Source organism: Sylvia atricapilla, chromosome 3 (assembly GCF_009819655.1).
Source record: "Sylvia atricapilla isolate bSylAtr1 chromosome 3, bSylAtr1.pri, whole genome shotgun sequence".
Taxonomy (NCBI): domain Eukaryota; kingdom Metazoa; phylum Chordata; class Aves; order Passeriformes; family Sylviidae; genus Sylvia; species Sylvia atricapilla.
Genome location: NC_089142.1, coordinates 96406598 through 96427492, shown reverse-complemented (window position 1 = coordinate 96427492; position 20895 = coordinate 96406598). Strand labels below are relative to the sequence as shown.

At 43.3% G+C, this 20895-nt stretch overlaps 1 protein-coding gene and 2 long non-coding RNA genes across 4 annotated transcripts in view; 1 reads left to right on the top strand and 2 right to left on the bottom strand.

Annotated features, from left to right (window-relative positions):
* LOC136359551 (uncharacterized) lies at positions 1 to 17679 on the bottom strand. The gene is made up of 2 exons (XR_010743302.1): positions 17565 to 17679; positions 1 to 3637 (listed from the first exon to the last, which is right to left on the bottom strand). It is a non-coding gene; the product is annotated as an uncharacterized lncRNA (long non-coding RNA).
* On the bottom strand, positions 6681 to 17036 carry LOC136359552 (uncharacterized). The gene is made up of 2 exons (XR_010743303.1): positions 16774 to 17036; positions 6681 to 12704 (listed from the first exon to the last, which is right to left on the bottom strand). It is a non-coding gene; the product is annotated as an uncharacterized lncRNA (long non-coding RNA).
* WDR26 (WD repeat domain 26) overlaps positions 17168 to 20895 on the top strand; it is a 27903-nt gene continuing 24175 nt past the window's right edge. The window contains exons 1-3 of one of the 2 annotated variants that reach the window (XM_066316268.1): positions 17168 to 18023; positions 19527 to 19626; positions 19747 to 19803. In XM_066316268.1, the coding sequence (XP_066172365.1) occupies positions 17659 to 18023; positions 19527 to 19626; positions 19747 to 19803 (522 nt within the window). In that variant the 5' untranslated portion in view covers positions 17168 to 17658. Of the gene's footprint in view, positions 18024 to 19219; positions 19279 to 19526; positions 19627 to 19746; positions 19804 to 20895 lie in introns of those variants that run through there. The other variant, XM_066316269.1, reaches the window with a different exon arrangement.

Here is a 20895-nt window from a genome sequence, read left to right as displayed (position 1 = left end):
TAATCAGCAGGGGTGTAGCTTTATTGGGAAAAGTGTCTTTTATGATATTCATGTCTGTATCTGAAACATTCCATTTCAGTGAGACACCAGAGACACTTCATGAGCCACTGGAGTGCTGCATCAGAGCAATCAATAACAGTTACTGGGAGACTCTTCCAGGGCATGCCAAGCCCCAGTGTGTTGGAAGGGATAAAGCACACCACAACTCATGTCTTTCAAGTATGCTCTTCTCAATGCAGATACTAGAGTAAATATCAACATACATGGCAGACTTCTTTCTTCTCTCAGCATACTCTTTTCTGTAATCCAAGTGTTGGGGCATATTTCTTCCACCTACTGCGTATCTTTTACCTAAAAATGCAGATTTGCACACTGTGAGTTGTACTTTTCTCTTCATAGGATTGGAAATCACTTTTAGGATAAAGAATCCAGAAGAGGGAAGCAAAAAACTCCGAACTCAGTTCACAGTGTAAACAAAAGACTTTGCATTTACTCCACTTGTTGGACATCCTGTCTAGATAGGATGGCAAATTGCCCTAGGCTTTGTTTATGCTGGCTAGCAAAATATGCTATAAACAAAGCAGAAGACAAACTGGTTTCTAACATGATTTGTCCAGACTTTGAGGAATAAAACCAAACTTTTTAAGGCTAAAACTCAACACAATCAACCAGCCAAACAAGTGGAAGGACTGAAATGAGCTATGTATAATTCAAAAACCAAACTAAGAGTAGGCATCAATGATCCAGAGCCAGAATTCAAGTCATTTGAGCATAGAATAAACAGCAGAGGCACACCAAGCAAAACCAAATTTCTGCATATCCATATTTCAGGGCTAGGTTATGGAGTAAAAGAGCATCTCCTTCTGGAGACTAAATCAGGACTGAGCCAAGTGTATACATATGTTAGTATATCAGTAAGCATAAGTATATATTCTTATGTTAGAACAACAATTTATGACATTTGTTCTTATCAGAAGCTGGAAGACAAAAGCACTCTTCATCCTGCAGTTAACAACAAAGGGTGACAGTCTGTTAGCAACAGAGTAAATGGTGCACTTGATCAAGGATTACCTCGTTTTCACTTTTCTGTTTCCATCCTTTTGTGTCCTTGTAAAGACTGGGGCAGCAGGTGTGAAACAAGGACATCCGAAGTCTATTTTTTTCATGATAAACAAGTTTAGCTCCAACATGTGCAGTTGTTTTAAGGTATTTTTACCCTGAATCCAGCATTTAAGGATTTTATGACAATTTGGTATTTCATGTGATCTTATTAATTATGAAACACTGATGATCATAAAAACAAAAAATAATGTGACATAGTTAATATTGATGTTCTTGCAAAGTGATGCTGTAGCACAGCCATTCAGCTTGTGTTTCTGTCTCTGTGTGTCTTGGTTCTCTCTTCACCCTGCTATGGCTGGACTTGCCAGAATGTCTCATTTCTCCCTTTCTGGCTGCAGTTCCCCTGCATGAAAACTGGGTAGGGTAGAGATGAATAAAGGGTGGGAGTACAGATGTCACCCCAGTTCTGGAAGAAGACAAGGCACACACCCAGGGAGCAGAAGCGCACTGCTGAGGCAAACACTATAACCACAGCTAATGCAGCCAAGACAGGGCCTTAGGCAGCAACTGACTTTGCAGCTCTGCCTGATCTCCAGCCTTATAAGCAGATGCCTTCTGACATTGCTCCTTTTGCTCTGTAACTCTTCTTACCTGTAAGAAAAAGCTTCAGCAGTTCCCTGAGACATTCCCAAACAATAGATAGTAATCTATTTATAATGGGCACCTACTGCTTGGTCCACTACAATTACACATTCTGAATTTTGATGGCATTCCTTTATTTTAAACATGCCACCAAGAGTAAATATTTAATGGTCAGTGATCCCTAAACAATAGGGTTTAATTTCTCATTTACCAGGTATATGGTAGTAAATCTGTATTTCAGTGCTCTGTCATAAAACACAGCTCATAAAGTAATATTATGCTTTGGAATATAAACACGAGGCATTATACACAGCATATAACTCAATCATTCTTGACTCTGCCATAAATGCTCGGAGGTGAATGCCACCTAGATTAATACTAATTACACCTTGCACCTTTATGAACAGACTGACTGAAGCACTTATCAGCCATGCACACAAGCAATTTGTTCTAAGCCACACAATGAGTCAGTGGCAAACAAAGGAGAGGAAACAAGGTTCCTTTATCTCCCAGACTTCTTCTGAACCAGCTTCTCACCAACAAGAATTAAAAGCCATTTCATACTTCACAGCTACTTTTTCTCAGTGTTTCACCAGAGTTATAACCTCAGCCTCACAATGTATTAAAAAGCTTTGTAAATGTAAATACATAAATATATGTATATATGTGTGTGTGTTTTAAATATGGTAAAATAGAAACTTAATGGAATAAAGCCTCACAACTCCTAAAACAGCTTAGATTTAGTGTCTGTATGCATTACCAAGGAAAAGAGTACTACTCTAAAAGCACATATTTATTGTACAAACCTCAGTATTTTGTGCAGCCTTTAGGTTCACTGCAATCCTACTGTGCTACATTTTTATACTTCTTTAAATAACCACTGGGTGTCACAGTTACCAACAGAAAATGCTTGGGGGACTTTTCCAGGTTCATTTCAATTGGAATTCATATCATCAGAGACAATACCACTTCTCATACCTGTAATGTTAATACTCACTCCCATTCCTAGATGAGAAAATGGCTTCCTCAATTAAAAACAAACAAACAAACAAACCAGAGTTAATACAAACTGTGTTCTTTTAAAAAAATGTAGCAAAATGGAGATTTGTCTTTCAAATTTAGCTTACAGGTAAGATTTTGTGATACTGCACATTTGTGTAGTTCACTACTGGAGTGGAATGAGGCAATTCTAGACTTCATGTACTTGAGGAAAAATTTCCATAGGCTTTCTCTTTCAAAAATTAGGTGATGGGAGAAACACATTATTTCTTCTCCACTTCATAAGAATGCCATTCACTCTAAATATTTTGGCATTATAAATAGCGCTACAGCCTGATGCTTCAGGTCCCAGCTCTCAGAATCACACAACTAGCAGAAGAACATGAGTTTTTGTTAATTTAAAAGTAAGTTTATGCTCTTCATCACAGAAAAGAAAATGTGACACCAGTGACTATTATTCAGGTTTGCAAACAACAGCTTTAAATCATGTGAACTGCTCCATGTCTTCGTTCAGTTGTCAGCCCCAAAGGAACAAAGCACTGTTCACCTCACAAAATCCCCATGAGATGAGGATTTCACCCACCCACGTATGTGCCTCACACCTGGAGAACTGGAGAGCTGCTCCATGCATCCAAAGCATAGGCAGCACCAAGTAAACCAAGCACCAAGTAATTGCAATTTTAGACACTGTATCACCACATACATGATCCAAATGATCCATGAGGAAAGGCTGGCATGGCTGGGAAACTTGGGAAAAGACAGAGTGGACAGCCAAAGGATTTGTCTTCCTAAGTGCCTAGGAATGTCTGCAGGATACTTGGGAAGCCTCTGTTAAGGGTTAAGGAATACTGGTCTGGAGCAGATGCTAAGAGCAGACAGGGGTTCATGTTTGGGAGAGTTCTGGACAATAAAGTTTGGAGATCTTTGCCAGGATCTGTAAGATGTGAAGAAAGAAGGAAGAAGATATCTCCTGTATCTTGGAGTATGACTTTTGAGGGCTGAATTAAGGCACGTGGGTCAGTTGCTAGCTGCCACATTTCTCATTCCCTACTTTTTCTTACCCATCTCTGAATCCAAAAATGGAGACAACTAAAATCGGAAGCAGAGAACAAACTTAATCCCTGAAAATCAGACTCCACAGAAGCACCTACAGTTCCTGGCCACAGTTCAGGTGATGGGTGAGAGATGCAGGCTGAGACATGGGCAGGTGAGACAGAAATGCCAAACAGGCACTGTCATGAGAGATGTGCAACACATGGCAGGCACCAGCCTCTCTCTCCTGCACAATGTTTAGGGCCTCAGATTGCCTTAAGCAAATCACCCTGCCCTGCCCAGCATTTTCAAACTCCTCCATTTCAGCCACTTGCTGCCTGAGCACCTAAAATGACTGTCTCAGCCAGAAATGTGATTTTCTTTTTCTTTTTCTTTTTTTTTTCCTTTAATCTATATTCATCCAAGTCCAGCTGTACAGAAAAAGGCACATGCAGGAGAATGCAAGCATTATCTAATACATAAAAGATGGATGCAGAGAGGAAGAGAATTAAGCTGTTCTTCATGCCCAGCATGGCACGATAAAAAGTAATGGGTGTGAACTGCAGGTGGGAGTTTTAGATTAGACATTAGAAATGGCTTCTTTTAACAGTAGGCATAATAAGAACTTGAATAGATTGCTTGAGGAGGCTGCAAAGAATTTCAAAAACAGGTTAGAAAAACATTTATCAGGAATCATACTAGTATACATGTTTGCAGACTGGAGCAAGGAATGGATTGTTTAAAGTCCATTCCAGTTCTGTTTTCCTGTGATTTTTTTTATCCAAAGATGCCTAATGACCTATTTTTTAATTTTTTTTTTTTTTTTGCTAGGGATTGGTTTTAAACAAATCTCACAATCTTAAAAACCTGCCAGCAAAATAATAAGAAGGACTTCTTAAAAAATAAACATTACTCCAATTCCTTCTCTTAGTCAAAAACCCTCCCACTCTGCAACACATTTAACAATGAAGCTGAATAGTCAGTAAAATACTGAAAGCATTAGCAGCACTGCTAACACTGTGGCAATAATACAGCAAGTGATCTGAAATCCCCATTTCTTTTGACCAACTTCTTGCCACTTGTACCATTCTGTCCTTCTTGGCACCCCAACACAATACATAATTTTCTAAATTACTTGAGCTTTTCTGCATACTTTCATTAACATAGCAGGTGCAGTTATTTAGACCATTAATGTCCTAGCAGTAGTGGAAGTTGGGAGTGACCCCACTGCAAATTAACAGTTCAGACACAAGAGGTGAATGGTGCTTTAAAATACAGCTGGAAATCTTCCACTGTACCCAAACAGGACTTGGTCCAAGGTCCTTGTCTGAAAGCTGCCCTCTTAACACAAGTCACTTGAGTTGGAGGAGAAAAGCATTACACATTAATTCTGGTTTGTGGAGAAAAGAGGCACTTTTCTTCCAGCTGAAGTTAAAAGCTGCCAGCAAACATCAGCGACCTATTTGGAAATTTTGGACCGACTCCTCATGTGATCTGACCATGGACTTTTTCTTCACTTTCTATTGTATTATTTCTATGAACTCAAGTCACCAAAAGCTTCTCTGAGTCAAATTCATTCTTTCTGCCCTTTCTCTTTACACTACTGTGCCACTATTTCTCTTTTCTTTTCCATTCCCATCACTTTTCAGCAATAACTTCCAATAGTTTGAAAGATATACCAACATTAAGATTGAACCTACAGGGGAATCCCCCCTATTCAACCTGTTCTGTCTGTGTTACCTTTCCATTTTGTCTCCTCTTTATAAACTGTATGCTTGCAGGGGCATGGACAGACATAAATTCAAACTAAATATCTACAAAAGTAGGACTCACTTTGCTTGGGCCTGCTGGGATTACTGGGACATGGATGTTAAAGACATTGCATTTATATACTGTAAATAATGCAATGTAATGTAATGTCAGATTGTGGCTACTACTGCATACCTCAGGAAACAGAAAATAACCTCCAGGAATAATTCTTGAAATGTTACAAAAGATTATGGAAAAAAGGAGATTAAAACAAACAAACAAACAAACAAACAACAACAACAAAAAACCAAAAACAAACAAACAAAAACAACAAAAAACCCACAACAACAAAAAAAACCCAAAAAACCCCCCCAAAAAAAACAACAACAAAAAAAACCCCACAGTGTGATAAATCATATTGAGAATGTGCTGGTCCCATGTCAAACCACACTGGCAACTATTAAATACAGAACTGGCCACAGAGTGGGGTCCCACAGCATGTGTTTGGAAATTGCATCACCTGTGCTACATATTCTGAATAACTTTGGTTGAACTACCTGACTTACTAGTCATGTAACCCTATAGTTAAATGCAGGATATGGCTGCACAGCTCAGCGCAGCACTCCTACCAAGTAACTCCAAAACAAAATGCTGTAGAGGTGTGTCACTGGGGCGCTCCACCCCGGATAATGAGCACAGCAGCCAGCTGGGAAGGTACACTGAGGTGGGAGACCTGCACCTTCCATAGCTCCAGCCCACAGCCTAGTGGCCCCCTGGGAATGGGAATGAGGAACAGGACAGTCGTTACACCCACCTCACCTCAAAGACTTCAAGAAACAGCTTTTGATGTGTATATAGCACATATGGATATAAAGATAAGATCTGCTTCTCTTTTAACTGAAACACCTCTCTAAGTCAGATTCCAGTCCTTCTTGTTCACAATTACTCAAATTGTTCTTCTTCTGCAGAGCTAAAATGATGGCAATGTGATCAGAAGTCACAGCAAACTGAGTGTTACATTGTTGTTAATTACATCATTAAACACATTCTAGTTCATTTCAGTGGACCCTGTGTGGCCCCACACAGGTAAGAATCACAAAAATGTGCACGGAAGCTGTAGAGCTTACACACAGGTGTAAGCCACTCTTAAAACAATGTAAATCTCATTTAGGTAAACAAACAACAGGCCCAATATGTCATCTACATGAATTTATTAAAATAGCAGTCAACACCAAATACTACTTGGGTTAATCACTATGAGCCATACCCAGTGAGCCTCATTCTGATATTCCTTGTTCTTCCTCACGTAAAACTTCAGCAGTGTAAAGAGAGCAGGATTAGGCCAAACAATTCCATGAGCTCATTAGCTTCACACCACAAACACAAATCAGACACGCGTAAGAATAAAGAGCCAGTTTGGCGAGATACCATGGTGCCAAGTCAGGTCAGTCAGGTTATAATAATTCTTAATTAACACTCTTCCAAGTTTCAGTGTTATTTATTTGCATGCCAGTGTCACTCAGAACAATGCAATCCTCTTTCCTCCCTATGAAAACCTTGGAAAAAAATGAAAGAAAAATTTTCAGCCTGATCTGGACAAAGACAAATCCAATGTAATGGCAAATAAAAATGATAGGTGAACTTGAAAACCCTTAACAAAAACATCTTTAGAAATGAGAAGACTGATATCAGCCTGATATCCACTGATGAAGAAACAAAAAGCATAAATCAGCACAGGTTGAACAGCACAGAAGACATGATTTCTACTATCTATTTTTGATTATGTTTATCCAAGCAGCAAAAATTCTCTATCTCAGAGGCTTTATATTGCCTTGCCCCTGAAAATGCTCCCTTTTGAAACATTGCTAGTGTTATTCCCTAAGGAATACAAAGGTGCAATGTAAAATTCAGCAGGTTGAGCATTCTAGAAGGTTTCATTTAAAAATACTTCATTTAAAAATATTTGTATTTTAATTATATTTTGAAAATGCTTGACAGTGTAATAACTATGCAATATTATTAATCAAGACTTGTTTCAAAAGCCAAGTCATGGAAGCAGTTGCTGACAATGTGAATCTGCCTCAATTTACTGTCCTCTAGTTGAAAAAATCCAGACCAAATATCCATAGCATTTGTTCCACACATTAAACTATTTACAATTTAAATTAATGTCTATAGGTAGTCGTGTTATATAGGTAAAAGGATAAAAACCATTAAAGGTGTTGAAAGGCATAGCTAAAATTGCTATTCCTGTGACAAACTTTAGAACATATGTGAAGCAGCATAGTCTTATTTTTCACAAAATATTTGCAATGTATTTCATTATCAGTATTTTCTTAACAACATCGATAAAACACAAATATTTCTATGTTATAAAAGTAAGACGTAGTGTAAAATATTAGTTCTGTGCAGAAGACAGATTAAGGATGTTTTAACATCAAGTAACTCATAAGATTTCAGGGAAGTCATAACGTGTTTATACCAGACATTTTAGGATGTCTGCATGACCAAACTTTTAAAACAATAAAGTAGGTGATCCCAAGTCTCTTCTCAGTGTTGAAATGCTACCAAAATATTGTTGAAGAAGGCATGCAAGTATGTGTTCTGGGGTAATTGACATTGTAAAATATAAAAATTAATATGAAAAATGAATGGGTTTAGAGAACAAAAGCGCCTATTTTATAGTTTTGTTGAAAAGGCTTTATTTTCAAGATGGGATACTTGTATTTCTTCTTTATTTTTACAAAGGATAAGAGATGGGAATAAAGAGAAATTGCTGGTAGTTCTGTACACACAGATTCCTTACTGCATTTAATCAGGAAAGGTTTTTAAGCTTTCACCTTGCTTTTTGTTCCTCTGACAATATTTCCATAATAATTTTAATAGTGTGCATATTTTTAAAGTAATGAAACTAATTAAGCATCAGTGACTACCCTTTACTATCTAATGAACTGCACATAGGCTCTAGTTAGGCCCAAGAGTCACAATACACATTGCGAATACACACCTCCTGAAGAATCAAGAAGATGGAGAGCTCTGGGAGCAGTTTCAAGATAAGAGGTAGTAGGTCTAGACCCTCAGAGATCCCCAAAGGTCATCCTCAGATCCTTCCTGCTAACATCCTTGGAGACCTTCTGCTTCTTTAGGTGACCTGTCAATACTGGCCTAAACATCCCTGGCTGTCTGGTTTCCATCCACAGCTGAGTCTTAGGAGCCATTATGACCTTGAGGACAGATGATAACAGACCACCAAGAAGGGATGTGATGGTAGAGCTCTGCGATCCACGAGCCACAGACTGGCCTCCCAGTAATACTGGAGTAAGGGTCCACTGCCACAGCTCACTGTGGCTGTCATTGGCACACTGGCACCTCTCAGCCAGTGTGACGCTGTTCGAATTCCCAAATTTACAATCACAGTGGTAGAATGTAGGCCAGAATTCACCTCTTTTAACTCTACTCACCTACAAATTGGTGATGTGCTCTTAACAGCACTGGGCTGTCACTGCATGACACCAGAAAGGGACCCATCCCATCATTGATAAGGATCTGGGATGAATCATCTTTGTGGCTGCCTCTACCTCTCCAGAGGAAGCCTAGAAAAATAGCTTGGGCCAAGTGCTTAACTTACAGATGTACAAAGTCAGGCTAGATTAATGCCATGAAAAATGTTTTTCAAAAAGAAAGTTCTATCAAGGTTTTCTTGCTAACACTGTTGTTACAACAATAACAGCAAAGCAGATTTATCAAGCTACCTACTTTGCATTTGTGTCGATGCTCCTGGCAAAATGAAATTAGTTCTGTTCAGCTGTGTCTTTGGCACTGCACATCTTTGGCAGGGGACTCCTAACAACACATGGGTGTTCTTTTAGCTTCAGGGAGAGGAGTCTTTGTCTTTTAGGACAGAAAGCTCGAGCTCATTTCAGGATGCATTGTGAGATTTTGAGAGGCCATGGTGTGCAATATAATTAGTTACTCTGAGGTGACAGATTTGTTATAATTCATAAAACCAGGTTCCAATTGTGAAAATGCAGTAAACAGTAGTGCCCATAGAAGTATGTCTATGCATGCACTGAAATATTTAAAAGACCAAGCCTTTGGTGCTAATTTTACAAAACTCCCCTTTCCCTCTCTCCAGCTGGAACTACTTCCCACCATTCCTCACAGCACTGTCAGTATCCAGCAGGACACACTCCTCTCTCAGATGTGGTGCTCTAAAGAAGTGCTATTAAATCGGAGTTACTGACAAAGAAGGTGTTGGTATTTATAGAATATGAGGAACTACCTCGGAAATTCTACAGATGTAATTGTGTCCATTGTATTAACTTGTCCTGCTGGATAAAAATAGGAATGACAATATCTAGGGTGTCCTGCCCATTAGTCCAACTGGTGATGAGTAATGCAGCCAAATGCATCCTAGTAAATCCTACCCACCACACCATGCTTCAGAAACCCTCTTGGCACCCTTCTTTAAGAGAGAAGTCATAGAAGTATAAAGGTTTAATCTGCATGTATTTGAAATTATTATATTATTTATGAGGCAAAGATTCAAGTAAGTTATATTAGTTGCTCCAAATATGTCTCAGTAAAAAAATATCTCTGCCTACATTCCACAGATTATACTCTCTTCAAAAAAACCCCAAGTATAGAAAATTTGGTGAATGTTACACTTTCCATAGGAGAAATCAGACTGGTTTAGTACAAAAGACTCAAATACATTAGTCAAAGACAAAAAACCCCTAAACCCTCTGATACTAAGAGCCTTTGGAAAAGGATCTGAAGAAACTCTTCTGGAAATCAAAATGTAATGTTTAAAAGTTATTGGATCACACGCATTTAACACCTTACTGCCTGGTGCTAGCCTCAGACAGAACTTGTGTCTTGCATGAGCATCCTCCTGAAAGCCTGAGTGATCTGTCTTCAGTACCATGCAATGCTCTGGCCCACTCCTGCATCTCAGGCCAGTCTAGTTCTGGAACAAGACCCTTTTCCAAGCATGCACAAAAAGTATTTTTGTGCTGGACTAGTAGTGGTGTCTTGGGTACTTTATCAGAGTAGGTATTTGAAACCTCCTGAGGTCTTAAATCTGAGAGAAAGTGCCAGAGCTGATGCTTGTTTTTCACAAACATTGGATGAAGTTGTGAAAACTTTTTACTACATGAAGGTATGGAGCCACACAAAGGAATCTTTTCTCTAATTTTGTGGCTCTTTATTTCTGATGTAAATACTATGCACCAACAAGGAAGGAGGAACTTGTACAGGAAGCTATATTTTTAAGTAAAGGTACAGTTACAAGAAAAACTAATGATTTCCCTTAAAATAAGGGGCACTTAAATAATGCAATGACATTCTTGTAACACTGGCCTTTAATCTTTTGCCCAAAGTCAGAGGGTCTGGTTCACTTGCTTTTTTAAACACGGACTTGGAAAACCATATATTCCCGATTAAGAGGGGAAAAAATTAGTAAGTAATCCCAGGGCTCCAAGGAGCTATTCACAAGCTTAATGTTGAGATGTAATCTTCTGGTGATTACGTAATAATTTCCCCTCTGCCCATTCCAGAGTGGTTATGAGATACTACAGTCTACATGCCTGGTCTTGAATGTTTAGTTCCAGGTGTGAGAGCTCACTGCAGTTGCCTAGAGAAAAGCAAAGTGTGCATGTCACTCTGGAAGAGACAGGTACTAACTCTAAGGATAGGCAATAGAAGGTGGTGTGTCACCCCACTCAGGGTTAGGCTCTAGGAGTTATGTGGGAGTTGGCAGACACAACTAACAAGACTGAAATAACAATTGCCTTGAGAGCCAGTACAAAATAAAAGGCAGGGGAGCAGCCCTCAAGTAGGAAAAGTAAAATAACTGCAACAATAGCAGGACAAATCTAATCTCACATAAAAACACCAATAACCCATCTGAGATCTGAACATTAAATTGACATGCTGGTATTAAGGAACACAGACCAGAAGAAACAACAAGCTTGGAAACCTCCATGGAATAAAATCAGTGATTGGCTTTTCTGTGGAGTATCTGCCAGCTCCTGCAGTACACAGTGGTCAGAAGGGAATTTCAGAAGTGTTAGAGTGAACATCTACACCTATCAAGATGTGGAGGGAAAAAAAAAATCCAAGCACGCTGTTATTCTGTCCATTGCAAGCCACTGAAGCACTGACATGGTGGCATATTGTCTTTCCAAATCCTGGCTACATGTAACTTCTGAATATATCTGGATATGCTTGATGCATCACAGGATAGACAGATTTTGCAAGGTGATGTCTAGGGTAGTCCCAGACAGATAAATCTTGCATGCAAAGCAAGTCTGACATGTCAGATTCACAGCATATGCAATATTGTCTAGCTCAGAGAAGTTGCACAGTAAGTACCAATCTGGCAGCACACCCCTTGCACATGCATGTTTTATCTGTCCTTACAGGGAAGTCTGAGTTCTCCCAATACACCATGTCCTGCACATCCAGAGAGACACCTATGGCAACGGAAATCCAGGGGAAGCCATGCCATGTGTGCTCTTCCTATGAGAAATTGCACCGACTGTGTAACAGTATGACACACCCTGCATTAAACAGGACGTTCTGTACCACATGGGATCCTCAGCACTTTCTGACATTTATTTTTGTGACCACACCACACTGTGCTTACCCAGGAGAGTGCAGAGGTCAACATCAGCGTATGCACATGAATTTGGTGGACAGGAGACATTGTGTGATTACCTAATATTTAATTAGGTTGCAACAATAGCACTACTGCCCTTATCGTCACCATGCAAGCTCAGCTATAAAGCAACATGATGGCTGTACTGAAGCTTTGGGATATAATATCAATAACCCCTAAGACGATTATCCAGTCACCTCTACTGTTCTCCCCCTAACACAAGGATAGTCTTGTACAAAGTGTATTTTTAACCACAGCAAAATTACAGTTAGGCAATATATTTTGCAGATCACTGGTTCAACCTCACGGTCCCTCCAAAGCCATCTTCAAAGATGAACTAGGTTGCTCGAAGTCTTTTCCTGTCTAGTTTTGTTTCCAAGGATGGAAAATCCACAGCCACTCAGGGAAAGTGTTCTGCTACTTGACCAATCTCACCTTGTACTTTTGTTTTCTTACACACAATTAGAATATCTCTGGGTGCAGCTTCTCACTTTTGTCTCTCATCCTGTTGGTGGCCATCCCAGAGGGAAGTCTTGTGCCATCTTCTCTATAATTCTCTCTGGTAAGGTGCACATTGTAATTAGATCCTGCTGTGGCCAAACCCACTTCCTCACACATCATGTGCTCCAGCCCCTCCCACCTCAACAGCCTCTGCTGAACCGGCTGTTCCCAAAGTGGACAGTGTGTATCCAGCGTGGCCTCACCAGTGCTGCACACAGAGCTCGTACCTGCTGGGTGTATGCATAATGCTGCCCTGCAGGTGTTGAAATCCCATGAGGAACTTCTTTTGTCCACCAGGATGCCCAGGAACTATTCTGCTGGGCTGCTTCCAAGCCAGCTGTTTCTCAGCCTTTAGGATTGTCTGTCCCACATCCAGGACTTTGCCCTTGTCTCTGTTGACCAACACAAGGTTCTCAGTGGCCCGCTCCTGCAGCTTGGCAAGCCTGCTCTGACTGGCAGCTCCTGTGTAGCCACTGCTCTCCCCAGCTTGGCCAGGGGATCAGCCAAAAACTTGCTGAGGGTGCACTCTGTACCACCCCTGTGTGGTGACCTTGTCAAACAAGACTTGCCCCAGTATTGATCCCTGACCCCTCCTGACATCAGTCAAGACTTCAAACCAGTGAGACACCACCTTCAAGCCTGGGGGTACACCAAATTTTTCACACACACAGTCTGCCCACCCCACCCACATCTCCCCAGTTACAAGGTTAGTGAGGATGTCCACCAAAACCCCTCATAAAGACAACCTTGAATGGCATCCCCTGCTTTCCCTGTGCTCACTGAGCCCAAAGTCAGTGACACTGGGTCAGACAACTGAACTTAAATGTGTAACATCAGCATTTGTTCAGTCACCTGCAGTCTTTTAAATGACGTGGACTTTCAAATGTCACAGGGTACAAAATAAAACTAGCCAGCTCCCTCCACACTCAAATGGGTGTCATGTCCAGTGGACTTTTCCATACCCAGACTGACAGAGTGGAATTGCTGTGGCTGGTTTCCCTCCTCTGCCCAAACCCTCCTACCAGCAACAGAAGCTTGGGAGATGTGGGTTTATTTCCAGCAAAGTCCAAGATGAAAGAGGTCTCTTCTTTTTCCTTTTCCTTTATGGCCAGTTCTGCAGCAGCCCCACATTTTCCCTTGTCATCCTTTTGCTGCCAATTGACCCATAGAAGCTCTTTATGTTGCCCTTCACGTCCTTCAGTTGCAACTCCAGCCAGGTTCTGGCTTTCCATATTCCATTGCTCTACTAAAATACTGATCATCCTTCTCTGCATGAAGTGATGGAATCTCAGACAAGTGCAATCTGCTTACTATCTGCTGAATGATTTCTATAAATGCTGTTTAGGGAAGGTGCTTATCTTTCAGCCTTATCTCATTTTTTGGAAGTTGCAAGCATATCCAGGTGCCTGTTCAAGCATTTATTTAGCTGGTACTGTGGAAAATGTGATTGTTCTAAATTATTCTTTCTTCTTTTGTTCTTTGTTGCTAGTTGGTTTGTTTCCAGTAACCTCAAATTTGGTGCAGAAGGGAAAGTATACACACCTGATAGAGAATCAAACAATTCATTACCTTCAGCATGTAGCTTTGACTGCTAATCCATCTCTCAAGGATTTTCTCTAATATTTTGTATTATTACAGCTCTGCTGAAGCTTCACATGGTTATTATCAAATAACCCAGGCCCCTAACGAGAGTTCCTTCCTATTATTCAGATCTGGACTATGTGCTCCATCCTCCTCTAAAACAAAATGGGGGGGGGGAAGTAAAAAAGACCTAGATTAGCCAAAGTTCTAGCCAGCTCATAATTCAAGGGTTGTTTTGACTTTCCAGACCCAGAAAATGGAAGTGTTTCTTGCTTTTCAAGCATTTGTATTTAGTCTAGAATGTCCCAAGACATGTTTTTTTACACTTAAGAGATACCACTAGCTCAAAATATTCTACACTGGTAATTTCATTGGTTGTTTTTGACAGGAAGTGTTTGGTCTCTTCAGTTTTCTAAACTATCACAATAAATAAGAAGTATTTCTGCAACATTTTTTCTGTTAAAGATGTGGATCTATACAATAGGAAGTTGTCTAAAATACAATATAGTCAGAATTGTACATATTCTGTACAGTTATGTATTACACCTCTGCTTCAGTAACATGGCTGGTACAAGAACCGTATTTAAAGTTGCCAAAAGTTCTCTTAAAAATTCCTCTTCTGGATGTTTATAAGTTTGTCATTTTTACAGCTGAATTGTTGCATTAGTTCTCTACTTTTGGGAAACTTTAAAGATGCCTGAATATGATGAGCTCATACTGTTATTAGAGTCATCTGTCACAAGAGAGACATGTTTCATATTTACCAGTTGATTCTCTAATTGCTCAAAAAGCTGCATACTTACTTGGATTATTGAATTTTCCCTCTCTCATCTGGCTGCAGAATAGGATCAGATACAAATCACAGCTTAGCTGATGAAAAACTGACAAAGCTTGGTGCCATTACCCCTTTCACAATCATCTGTTTCCTGTGACTGTGCCAGCCTCAGACCTGACATCCAAGATGCCCTCCTGGTGCCTAGGGAAAGCCTAGGAGAAGTAAAAAACACCTCTACGACTAGGAAAGCCATAGGTGACAAAGGATGACAGGAGTAGATGGTGGGAAGAGGTTTTTACCATCCCCTTCCCCTGGACACTGAGGCACAAGACAGAAAAGAATGATGAGCAACTTTACCTTCCTGAAAACCTAGTCTTGATCTTTAAAGTTCATATTCAGGCACCTTCACAGGGTCTGTGCTGCTCTCTGTAACTGGTCCTGTCATCTTTATCCAAGTTTTTGAATTACAGATCCAGTGATGGCATCTGGGGAAGACCAAGAAAGAACTCAAGAGTGCTGAAAACACAGAACAATGGAAATGAGAGTATATACAGCAGTGAAGTGGCTAAAACACACACCGTGTGTTCTCCAGCAATGGTTGGTGAGCTAAAAACACAAAATGAGCATTCGCCTCCCTGGAAGACCGATGTTGAATTTAACCCTAGAGCCACACCTGGGCAGAGGTCAGGGACAAAGCTCCTTCCAACCTCTCCCTCCAGCGTAAGAGTGCTTTTGCTCTTATCATCCAAGTATCTTCTGCAGCCTCTGAACAGGGTCAAGGTATCTACTTCAGCAGGCCAGGCCTCCGTGAGGTCTCATTTCCTTCTCTGATTTAACTCCTGTCATGCATTTTGTCCCTCTGTGGAGTTCTCCACTGGTCTTGGGCCTGTGGTTTCCCTCAGCTGGACTTTTTCAAAGTTCCACTCAAAACAAAGCACTGTTGTTCAACCTAAGCCAGTACTCCTAAAACCTCAGCTTCTGAAGAGGAAGATAATTAGATATTAACCTCAGCTCTCAATACGGAAAAAAAAGTTTTGTTATTTCCCTTTGGGTTTTGGAGAAAAGTTCGAGCATACCAAAGATAAAAATTCTAGGCTCTAAACCAAATAACATAAAATATATTATTTCAAGATGCTATTTTTAAAGACCAGAATTTCACTCATCTCATGACTTTTGACCAGAGACTTGGCTCAGGATTTGAGTTTGTCTTCCACCACACAGGAGGGTTAGCAGGGAGAAACAACAGGGCAGAGACTGGGACCCTTAAAATTCCCACTGTCTTCTGACAGCTTGTCCTGACAAACGTGCCCCAACACTCAACATTCTTTTAAGACCTACAGCAAATCTGCCATTTCCCCCATTTTCCATGTCAACACATGCAGTGACTACAAAAGACAAGTCTGTCAGCGAGTCTGAAACCTTCCAGTAACCAACCTGTGCAACAGGAGGATGTGACTTCATCAAGCATTTTCCTTTTTTAAAAACGCCCACAGAATCAAGGAATCAGGGCTGGAAGGGACCTTAAAGATCATCCCATTCCAAACATCCCTGCCGTGGGCTGCGACACCTTCTACTGGACCAGGTTGCTCAAAGCCCCATCCAACCTGGCTTTGAACAGCGCCAGGGCTGGGGCATCCAAACCTCCCTGGGCCACCTGTTCCAGCGTCTCATCACTCTCACATAAAAGAATTTCCTCCACGCACCAAACTTAAATTTCCCCTCTCTCAGTTTACACCTATTTCCCCCTGTCCAGATTACATCAGGAGACTACCTGAGGCCGGAAATTACCCGTTCACCTCCAGGGTGTCACAGGGACGGCCGGTCCCACCGGGACACGTCGGGGCAGCGGGCGTTCAGCGCTCCTCGAGCACGACCACCGCCGCCCCTCTCCCACGGCGGAGCCGCCGGGCGCGGGCACACACCGGCACATGCCCGGGAGCCCCGGGAGCCCCTCGGGCACGGCGCCCACGGCCCCCGCAGGCGGCGCGGGACCCCGCGCGGGCGGGCGGCCACCCGGGCGCTGCCGTTGGGGCGTCCCCGTCCCCCCCGGGGGCCGCCCCGCCGCCGCCCCCCGGCAGCCGTGGGGCCGTGCCCACCGCGGCCCCGGGCGGCGGAAGTGTGTGTAGGGGGCAGTGCAGGAATTTCCTGTGACGTCCCGGCCCGGACTCCATTAGGTGCAGCTGGGCTGAGAGGAGACAAACCCGGCGGGCAGCGAGCGGAGCGGGCCGGGCGCCTGGGGCTGCCGGGCGGGGGCTCAGGGCAGCGGCGGCCGCCATCGCCAGAGGGAGCCCCGAGCGGGCGGCGGCGCTGCCTCCGGGACCCCCGGCGGGCGCAGGGCCCCGCTCCGCCTCCCCTCGCCCCCGCCGCCTCCCCCTCCTCGCCCCCCCGGCTTCCCACCACGGCCGCTCTCGGCGAGGAAACTCTGGCCTCCGCTTCCTCCTCCTCCGACTCGGACACCGGCGGAGCCTCCCCGCCCCCGCGGAAGAAAGCCCGGGCCTCCCCGGCGGCGGCGGTGGAGGGAGCAGGAGAGCCCGGGGCTTCCGCGGGCAGAGCAGGCCTCACCTCGTCCCAGTCCCCCTCGGTGCCCGCCGGGCTCGCCCCCGCCGCCGCCCCGCTCAGAGGCAGCAGCAGCAGCGGCGGCATCGCCAGCAGCGCCATGCAGGCCAACGGGGCGGGAGGGGGCCAGCAGCAGCAGCAGCCGCCGCCGCAGGGCCCGGAGCTGGGCTGCCTGGGCGCCCAGAACGGCGAGGCCTCGGCGGGCACGGCCGCCGGTGAGCAGCTGGCCCACGCCAACGGGCTGCTGCCCTCGGCCAACAGCGGCGGCCCCGGCGGCGGCAGCCCCGGCGGGCTCGGCGTCAATAACGGGGTGCCCGCCGCCGGGGGGCCCGGCCCGGCCGCCGCCGAGCTGGGGGGCGGCGGCGGCGGCGGCGGCAGCGCCCTGAAGAAGAAGAAGCGGCTCTCGCAGTCCGACGAGGACGTGATCCGGCTGATCGGGCAGCACCTCCACGGGCTGGGGCTCAAGTAAGTGGCCGCGGTGGGCGAGGGGCAGGCTCCTTCCTTCGTTTCCTGCGGCGCCCTGACCGGAGGGTGCCCCCGGGGCCGGGGCAGCCCCGCACACACACACGCCCCGCCGCCCTCCGCTCCGGCCGCGGGGAGGGTCCGGCGCGGGGTCCCCGCGGAGGATGGGCAGCCCGGAGCGGAGAGGAAGGGACCCCCGGCGGGGTGGGTTGGTGGCCAAAACTGCCCCGTCGCAGCGCGGTGGTCTCCGGCGAGGGGAGAGCAGTGCCCGGCTGCGAGGCAGAGCGGTGGGGCAGGCCCGCTCCCGGAAAAATGGAGCCGGAGCTATGTTTTCCAAGCCGGTGCCGGTGTCTAGCGAAGGGACAGGACAGGAGCTTTCCCTGCCAGGGATGGCAATATGGAAGTCGAGTTGCACACCGATAAGGGTAGATCAATACAAATGTGTTGTTGGGGGAGAAGTTATCTGGTAAACATAATGGAGCCCGCGGCTGGGCGTGGGGGGGGGCGGCTTTTCGCAGATGAGCTCCAAGATTTGGCTTGTCAGCGCGGAGGAAGCGACACAAAGTAAACTGCCGCTTAAACAGGCTGTTTGGTTTCACTCTGGAAACCTTTGGCCCTCTAAATGGTGAAGGCCTCTCTAGATTTGTGCTGGACACGCGTTTTTCCTAATAATCTTTACTTGTAAGCAAAAAAATGAGAATGTGGGCCCTTTCTTAAATTCAGAGTAGAGAAAATAATGTCCCAGTGGAATAGGGGAAGTCTTAAGTATTTAATCACAGCACTTTGTGAAGTAAAGCTAAAGCTAGCCAGTATGTCATCATTTTGGAAGGAGGGTAGAGAAGTCCTGCAAAGCGCTTATGTAGCCACAAAAGAAGTCTTCAAAACACTGCAGAATAGGTCAGCTATAAAGGATATATTCCATAAAATAAATTGCCTCCGACACAAGAGGCAAGTTTACAGCAGCAGACAACTCGTGACTATTCATAGATGACACCACAGTAAATAAGCTATTTTTAGTATAAAAGGGGGAGGGCTACAGGTTCCTGAGTTTGTTTATTTTTTTTTAAGGAGACAGTCTTTTAAGAACTGATGAAGAAGAAAAACTTAGGCCCCAGCCAGATGTAGCTTTCCTTGTTCTTTTAGGGGGGGGAAATAGAGAGGGGGCAGGGGATGGTAGCCAGTAGCTAACAGCTTTCTAGACTATATCTTCCTTCATGAAGTTTATCTTCTGTGCAGGCCTGGCTGTTTGTGGTGGCTGGTAAGTCACATACTTTATGGTACTTCAGCAAAGCTTTCAAGCTCCTTGCCAACTTGCTCTAGGTGGACGTAGCTTTTTACATGTCTCAGGCAGCTGAGCTCATCTTCTTGAACAAGCATCTGAATCTGATCATCGTATTTTCGTTTTATTAAAGTTACTTTAAAGTATGGTAAACTGTTATCATAGAAGGCGGTGTATTTGTGAGGGTGAAACTGGTCGGGTTTTTTTACACTGTATCTCTCCTGCAGCCAGACTGTTGATCTCCTCATGCAAGAGTCAGGATGTCGTTTAGAACATCCTTCAGCTACCAAATTCCGCAATCATGTCATGGAAGGAGAATGGGATAAGGTAACGTAGGGCTTATAGGACTGTATTAACCACTGTTGAAATTTATAGTATCTATGAGAGAATTCAAAATTCAACCTCCTTATATACTTTTTTTTTTTTTTCTTATGCCGATTTCTGCAGGCTGAGAACGACCTGAATGAACTTAAGGCCTTAGTGCATTCTCCGCATGCAATTGTGGTAAGAGGCACACTTGAACTCTTTCAGAGCTGTGTAGTTGGACTAATTGTAGTGGTATAGTCTTTCACTATGGAGTTGGTTGTCCATAGTTCTTGTTTTCTCTTTTTTGTTTACTTTAAGCTGCTTGCATGCTATCTCAAACGTCATACTAATCTGAACTTTTTTTATTCTGTTGTAGAATGTGAGATAGGCAGCCCAAAAGAATTGAGCCTAAGATTTGGTGTACTGAATGTTAAAACTCTATTAAACATACCTAACTGATAAAATATAAATCCTGTCACAGTCCTAAAATAGGTCAGTTTCTGTAGAAACTGCCAATGTTGAATACTAATTTCAACCTTGAAATGCTTCTCACAATCTCCCTGTTTATAGGAGTAAGGTTTTCTTGAGGAAGAGAAGTTTAGAAATAAAATGCACTAATACTAATGTGGAGTTGGCATTGTGATAGCACATTACAGGAATATAGAGGCTGCTATAGACCATGAACAATACTGTTGCTTTTCCAGATGGCTTTTAAAGAGCAAATGCGTTTGTATTGCTGTTTGGGATTTTATTTAGAGATTTTTCTCTTTGGGTGGCTTTTTTTTTTTGGTAAAAAAAAGATAAACCTAGAAATAGAAGGTTGGTGGATCCTGTGACTTGACAACTACAAAATGTGTTGTTATAATTTCAGTTGCTTTGAGTAAAGTGTTTCTTGTTTTGATTTTTGGATGTCAAGATGAAGATCATCACTTGGCTCTTCAAAGAGCTTGTTCTGTTGTGTTTAAACGTTTATTTTAATGAGATGAAGTTAGAACAGCTATGGTCACTTAGGAAGCAAGCAGTAGGAAGGCTTTTTGAAGTGTCTGTGACTGTAAACAATGAGGAATCAGCTGATGGCTGCTTAGTTCCACTTCTAGCTGATTCATTTGTTGTCAAGACAATTTCCTGTCTGGTGGGGGAGGGAGAGAAAGAGAGAACAGGAAATGAAGTAGGAAAAACAGATGTTTAACAAAACATCACAGGCTACTTGACAGAACTTCACATTTGGTTCTCTTAGTTTGGTCAAAGCTTAGCACCTCTAAATTAGATCAGTAGTTCACTTTCTCTTTT